At 38.3% G+C, this 7,667-nt stretch overlaps 1 protein-coding gene across 1 annotated transcript; it reads right to left on the reverse strand.

Moving 5' to 3' along the window:
- Positions 1-1,219: 1,219 nt before the first annotated feature.
- LOC138591770 (uncharacterized) lies at positions 1,220-7,456 on the reverse strand. The gene is made up of 9 exons (XM_069662462.1): positions 7,347-7,456; positions 6,010-6,215; positions 5,443-5,608; positions 4,962-5,369; positions 4,587-4,649; positions 3,597-3,662; positions 2,858-2,925; positions 2,710-2,753; positions 1,220-1,948 (listed from the first exon to the last, which is right to left on the reverse strand). The coding sequence occupies exons 2-9, from the start codon at positions 6,211-6,213 to the stop codon at positions 1,885-1,887; spliced, it is 1,083 nt and encodes a 360-aa protein (XP_069518563.1). The 5' UTR covers positions 6,214-6,215; positions 7,347-7,456; the 3' UTR covers positions 1,220-1,884.
- Between the last annotated feature and the right edge of the window lie 211 nt (positions 7,457-7,667).

Here is a 7,667-nt window from a genome sequence, read left to right on the forward strand (position 1 = left end):
TCTGTGAATATGTGTCACACTGACAGAGTTATCTCCCTCCTCATCCCCTCATCCCCTCCTCACCGCTGTGGACAGAAAAGCATCGACGTTTTCAAAAATTATTTAAAGGGGAAACGACCTTCAAAGTGACGACCATACGAGGGCTAACTGTCACTTTATATACAGTTATTTCAGGTAATAATTGGCTCCTTTTATTAATAATACTAATATTTATGATAGTAATCATACTTACATTGTCCTTTGTATTGATAAATTATGTCAGAAGGGATTATTAACAGTAAAGTAAGTATCTCTAGAGGGAAGAGAAACAATGTAAAAGTCTGATACATCGACTCAAGTGATGTCACAGGAGTCAGCCTTGTGTGGCACTAAAGACTTCAAGTTCAAAAATTTTAAAATAAATCTGTGGATGTAGATGTAGAAAAAATATTAGCCTTACCAGTCCACCGTTGCCCACTCCTCATCTCTGCTTGAAGCTAGCGGCTAGATGCTACATTAGCTACTACTAGCATGACGCATCAGAATCTCCTGCCAAACTGTAAACAAGTGGAATTGTGGGTAAAGTAGGATCCAGCTTGTGACGAGGAAAGACAAAAACTCTGGTTAGCTTTAGCTCAGAGAATAATAGCAGTGTTTGTATTTTACAAAATAAACACTGTATATAATCCCGTTTAAAGCTGGGTTTGGGTCTGTTTTTTTTTTTTTTTTGATGTAAAATGCTTATGAATGCATATATTTTACCAGCTCTGCAAAGGCTGGTGGAAGAAAAATCAACAAAATAATCTCGACATTACATGTCATTACACAATCTTGTTATCATGTGTCAACAGGCAACAAATGGTTCTTTTACTTTCATCATCAAATCAAATTGTTGTTAGCCAAACAACTTCTTAGAGTTACTGTATGTTGTCATTAAACTAATCAACACATTCTCACAACCAACCAATCATACTGCAGCCTGGGCAGAGACCCTAAGCTTCAAAGTATGACTCTTTAAGTATCCTTCTAGTCTCACTTTTGCACGTGCATACTCGTTCAATAGAAAAATCTCAGACTGCGTTCAAGTTAGCGACAATAAATATCTAAAATCCACTCACACAAAGTTAGCAATAATAAATATCGTCCTTTGAGACTTTCAAAATAAAGACTGCTTAGAAACATTTCACACACTTCTTACAAAGAGAATATTAAAAAATGACACTATTAGTTTCTTCTCATTTCATCTGTTATTTATTCTTTCTCTGCCACTGTTGAGGGCTGTTATATATGTTCTTTCATCTTTAGTGAGAAAACATTCAAATATACAATCAATGTACAAAGTGCTCAACATAATTATATACAAAGAAACAATCATACAAATGTAAATAAACAAATAAATAACTTAAGAACAGAGCTGCAATAAATTAAGTTGCTTTTCTTTCTTCAAATCTTTTTGTCTTACGTCAACATCTCCGACTTAGACAAGCTCTTGGTGTTGGGAGCTGAGTAAACGTGTTACTCCCATGAATGTATTAAAATATATTAACTTAAAATGCATCGTGTTAGCAACATTGGCCTCCATCAAATCTTTTTATTGCACGCTGGTTACGTGTATATTTCATCTTCACTTTAAATGTAATATACAATTCATGATGCTTTCAAATCGGCAATACAACAGCATTAAACATATATAGTAACTGTGTGAAATTATTCATTAATCTTACATCAAGTTACGTCATCATTCAGACACTTTATTTAATGTCATCACCTTTCAATAACTTTAAGACTTGTTAGTAATTCTTTTTTATGGTCATAACTTCTTAATAACTTAGAAACGTGTTTGTAATTCTTTTTTAATTTCATAACTTTTCAATAACTTTTGACCTTTTTCTGAAAGATTTACTGTTAAATTTTAACAAAATAAAAGAGGTTGCTTGCAGGTTCCCAGCTGTCGTCCCAAGTTTTCCCACTGAAAAACACCAACAATGCAAACAACGGTAAGATCAATGCATCAATAACAACATTATTTTAAATAAATTAGATATTATAAAACAACAAATGAGTCACCAAGTACCTGAATTTATGAGAGATAAAATCCTTTTCATGATTAAGCCTAACTTCTGATAAAAACTGCTGTGCTTGTATCTGATTTTGTGTACCTTCATTAAAGTTTGACAGCCAGGTATAAATCCTGAATCATTACTCCACCTGTATTATTCATTACATGTGGTCAATTTGCATCCAATCTCTGAGCCCATCGGCTATAGTCTAGTAGTGAACATGTTGGGCATTCTGGTTTAGCCAGCGGTTAGCATAAACGTCTTCCAGCCAAGACTTCCTTCTCCATGCGCTGCATTGTTTACAATCCGGTTAGCAGCTTGAGAAGCGACCGTGTGTTCAGATCAAAGTGAAGTGAAAGTCTCCCCTCCAGATACGTCTGCTAAATAGGTCTGTCCTCAAGAGGAGAAGAAAACTACTTTAACATGACAAGTTTGTGGAGCGGAGGTCGGAGCCATCACTTATGATGTATTCGTTTGTCAGCTGAATTTGTCTCAAGTTAAAAAGTTTGATCTAGAGCAGATTGTTCGCTGAACTGATTTCTGTTTAAAGAGATTAATTAGAAGCTACATTGACGTCAGATGCTCTCTGTGAACAGGCACCAAAAACAAGGTTTGTTTCACATTTTTTTAAAGCACATTTTAAAAAAAAGCCAGAGTGCTGAGTTCTCACCATGAGGCGCATGGCAGCCAGCTGACCTTTACTTCTTCTTTTTCCTACACACGTGCACACAAACAAACACACACACGCACACAGATATAAAAGCAGGTTTTTTAAACCATTTCAGCAACCACTGTTTCAAACAGTTTCAACATCTTACCTCCTTCACTCTTGTGTCTGTAATTCTGTCATAGTAGAACATCTGCTGCTTTGAACAATTTCTGCAGCCTAAAAAAAAAAAAAAAGTTTATTAATATGAATTCTGATTGATCAGTCAAATGGCTCTGTTTGTTAAGCGTTTAAAATGTGCGTGGTTCACTGTGTCTACATGCACACAACCACCACCACTCTGCTGTCGGATGCCATTCTCTCTGACTTTTGGCTGACCGCCGGGGTCAGCCCAACACAAGGGTCTGTATGTGACTGACTGAGTGACTGACTGTACTTTCACAGCTGTAGAGAGAGAGAGTTGCGACATCGCAATGGCGGATCATGGAGCATATTGGATATTTGGATATACTCTGGATACTTTGTTTGGGGAGTAGGCGGGGCTGCTCCTCCGCTGTCCTCACCTACATCCACAGCGCGCACCTGCTTTCAAACACGTTGTCATCGGTCTCATAAGGACAGTCCTTGTAACACATTGCCCACCAAAGCGCACATTGACCTGATGCGGTTTGTTGTACAAGTTAAGGCGGAGATAAAAAATCCGAGCTAAAATAACCTGCAGTTCTTCTACGTCCCAGAAACAAAGAGAACATCAGCAGGCATATTCACAACTTATTCTGGACATACAGAGATAACGTTAGAAACCGGCGAGATGTTCCTTTGATTTGTGGAGTAATATTTAACACAGAAACAAAACTTACTCTTCTTTCTCTTCATTTGACTTCTCTCACCTGTCGTATTGGTGGACACAGTAGAGACGGTGGGCCTGGGAGAGGGAGGGCACTGTGCGGGCAAAGCTGTGACACAGGTGGAAGAATCAATAATATGCAATATGTAACGATTGTTTCTCAAAACCTACAACTTTGAATCAATTAAAAAAAAAAAAAACCAACAATATTACTGAACAGGATTTTTACGATAATATGTACTATAGAACTCCAGCGTCTGGGAAAAATAATAATCAAAGAGCAATTTAAGGTCTGGGACCCATTTAGAGAAAAGTTCAGGGAACTAATAAGGTAATAAGTTTGAGTGATGAGTTAACTTTCTAACACTGTTTTATGAGTCTGGGACTCTATTACCCGGTTATACTATGTTAAGTGTTGAGAAATAAAGGAGTCTGGGACTCCAGGGTCTTTGACCCAAAAGAATTCTGGGAATTCTAAAAACTAAGGAAAATTATAACTGAAGAGTTAAAATTCAAAAGAAAGTAAACTTAAGCCTAAGTAATACTGTTGCGTTGTTCCGATCTTATATTTTAAAATATGTTGTATTTCATGAATATGAAGCTTTATTGTCATTATACTGATGTGCAAGACATCAATACAACCACATTGTATTTTGCCTGTCGTCATATTTCAGTTAAGCTCTTAAGGTTCTTAATGCTCTGTTTTTAACTGCGTAAAGTGAATTGCTCTGTGAATAAATTGTATTTTATAAATGAACTATATTGTATATCGATATCTTTTTATTAAAAACCAGGATACTAAAGGACAAAAATTTTCTCCACAGTTCATATTTGTTTTAGTTGTTTTGTTTGTTTTCTATTGCTGTTTTTTTCCCATTCAATTACATATCTCTATACACACATATCTCATCTTGTTTTGTAAAGCACTTTAGGCATGAGGCCTTTTTGCATGAAAGGTTCTGTACAAGTAAATTATAATAGTTATTATTATTATTGTTTAGAATGTTTTTAACAACACGAACAAAACACAAACCTTCCTCCTTCTTGACCGGCTGAGACGTGGGCCTGGGGGACAGGGAGCGCCTTTTTGGCACACCTGTGACAGAGGTGGATGGAACAACTTTCATATCGTGCAAAGGACCTTTTAGGACAGTTACAAGTCACAATAAAGGGTTAAATTCAACCTCACATGACGGCACAATTAGTACTAACAGTATTTTATTAAGAAAAAACTAATCCACTTAATAAATTATACAGAAAAATAATAATGAATATAGACTCTGACTGACATTTAAAACAAGAATTGAAAAGATGAAATACTACTATTTAGAATATAATGATCAACAGAAACCCTCCTCCATCTTCAGACTTTTTTAGACACAAAATGTGGAGGAAAATGAAAACTTACTTTTGTTGACGTTTGGCTGAGCAGGAGACGGTGAGGGCGGTAGATGGAAACTTGGAGAAAAAGGGGCCTGCATGGGGGTGAGGGGATAGTTCTCCTCTTCAGATTTAATCAGGGGACGAGAAGAAGACGGGGAGAGGTAGGTCGAAGGGTGGGGAGAATGAGGAGGAAAAGACGTTTGGGAGGAAGACGTGGAAAGGTGTGGAAGATGAGGAGGAGAAGGGGACGGTGGGGAGGGAAAGGTGGAAGAGTATGGAAGGTGAGTAGGAGAAGAGGAGTGGGAGGGAGAGCTAGAGGGGTGAGGAACACAGGACGGATAGGAGGGAGAGGTGTTACACTCCGGAGGGGGGAGAAGACCTGAAGAAGGAGGGGAGAGAGGGGGCGCAGATTCTTCCGATAGCCTGAGAGCTTCTGAAATAACACACGTCAGCGTATCAGTCAGCACACTAACAGCACGAATCAATAACAAGAGACTTTGCCTTACCATTAAGAATGTACTCGTAGGCCCTGCTCATCGGCTCTAAAAAGGGCTTCATGGGCCCGTCTCCTTCAGGACACATGTAGGTGATCGTCTCAGCCGTCACTGTGTTCTTCTTCTTCTTCCCGATAAACAAAATAGGGTTGTAGCCCAAGGCAGCGAGCTTGCTCACCTGAAATAAACACAATAAGATGTACAAAACTAATAAACCAGATTTGGAGCACAAAGGTTTCTGAACTTTTACATCATTAATCAGGCTTCAAACAACATTCAAAATATGCGATTTTCTCTCAAAATGCAACACAAAACAATTTCATATCCAGCAAAGAATGGGTTAGGACGCAGAACAGTTTTATTGAAGCCGCAGAAAATGATTAAATTCATTGTTTCAGGGAGCCTTAAACAACCTTTGCCCTAGATCAATGAGCACACTCATCACTGAGTCAATAATATAGACTAAAGTTAGTGAATATGCACATTGTCTGAAAACAAACACCCACCCAAAACTCAACAAACAATAAATAGAGTTAAAACAAAAATTAACTTTTAACTAATCAATAATTAAAACCTTACCATTATGCGAGCCGAGGCCACAACTCTGGCACCGTTTCTGTACTTTAAGGTGTTCTGCCCCCACTTGCCTGTCCTCACTGCCTTCTCTTTTTCTTTAAACTCCTTGCTTTTCAGGAGGCAAACATAGCAGCTCACGCACGTCCTCCGGCTGGCAGGGTTGCTCGCTCCACAGTTGGGGCAGCTTCTCATCTTAGGCTTCGTCATGGCTTGAGGAGCGAAATGGATGAAAAGCAAATAAGAGTGTGAGACATTATGACCATTATATTTTTATATTTATCTTTAAAGTGGTAATCTCGAAGTTCTCAGTTTTGTTCTCTTTGGCGGCACCTATGGCGATAAACTGTAACTGCGGGAGCACACTTCCCAGATATCCAGACAGTGCTGCATGTGTGACGTCCACGGTTGGCTCCGGTTGTAACTCTTGATTTTCCTGGCTGACGGTCGCTTTCCTTTTCAGACTGTTTGCTTCATCTGAGCGTCGAGTTTGTTTCTTTTTCTTTGGATTTTCACTTCTTGTTGAAGTTGTATCTGTAGTCATCCATGTTTTCTTTGTTTGTTCAGCCATAGTAGATTACTGTTTACTGGCAACACTTGCAGAGAGTGGGAAAGCAGCTACTTAGCTCCGCCTACCCTCTCTGGCAGACCAACCACTGCTGGGTGATGGAAAACGCAAAAGTCGCAACCAGACAATCAGTCTGTAATACTGCAAATGCAAAGGCTTTCATCAGTGGGCCATACGCTCAATCACCATTGTGTTACCTCATTAAGCGATAGATAGAGACTTAACAGACATTTATTTACACGAAAATCTTCGAGATTATCACTAAAGTCAACTAAAGGAACACTCATAAACTACAACAATCATAATCCTTCGTGGTTCTGCGCAGGGATCTACCCACAAGAAAATACTACAATTACATATATATTTAAGAAAATAAACACATTTTAAAAAATACTGTAAGGCACAATTTGTAACCAGAGATGTTATTAAATTTATCTTTGCAATACCTGAATTTGCAAAGCAGTTGACACATAATTTAATACCAAAGCTATACTTAAAAAATACATAAATAACATTTCTGTATTGCCTTGCTCAGGTCAAATCTTTTGTAAAACATAAACAATTATAAACAGAGAATGAATGACAGTGAGCTTTCTTTAAATACCTAGTTTGACAGTCAGTCACAGTTTAGAATATAAATACATAAATCTAGGAATAAATAACTCTAACAGGTTTTTATAACACATCTCCCACTTGTTTCTGCTTAAGGGCGTTGGAGAGAAAATGATTTTCAACGTGAAGTTGCTTCATTTATTGTTTTTACCGGTTTAATTACCGGGCCAGTTTCTTTAGGAGAGGAGGAGGAGACTCCTGCAGATGTTTCGGCTCCCGTTAAAAAACCTCAGGAACGATGACAGATAGAGAAACCCTAACCTAGACACAAACAGTGCCTACAAACAAGGTGAGCTAACGTTAGCTTGCAGCCCCCCCTGACGTGGTGTGTCCACCATAGACCGTCGTCAGAGAAATGCAGATTTTTAACTTCAAACTGCTGATTGAGTGTAAGTCTGACTAACGTTACATTCCCCGCTAGCGCTGATTGTTAATGTTTGCTATCCTCAACACAGAAATGACCGGAAATCACTTCTTCTTTGCG

Source organism: Semicossyphus pulcher, unplaced genomic scaffold (assembly GCF_022749685.1).
Source record: "Semicossyphus pulcher isolate SPU_LCO1_2020_fin unplaced genomic scaffold, fSemPul1.0.p SCAF_1, whole genome shotgun sequence".
Classification (NCBI taxonomy): Eukaryota; Metazoa; Chordata; class Actinopteri; order Labriformes; family Labridae; genus Semicossyphus; species Semicossyphus pulcher.

What these genes read in the sequence shown, in the direction of transcription:
- LOC138591770 (XM_069662462.1), bottom strand. Translation starts at nt 6,213, where the DNA reads ATGACGAAGCCTAAGATGAGAAGCTGCCCCAACTGTGGAGCGAGCAAC. An exon ending in CAGACACAAGAGTGAAGGAG is followed by an intron (nt 2,754 to 2,857) that starts GTAAGATGTTGA and finishes GCACGTGTGTAG; the next exon opens with GAAAAAGAAGAAGTAAAGGT. An exon ending in TGGCTGCCATGCGCCTCATG is followed by an intron (nt 1,949 to 2,709) that starts GTGAGAACTCAG and finishes GGTGTTTTTCAG; the next exon opens with TGGGAAAACTTGGGACGACA.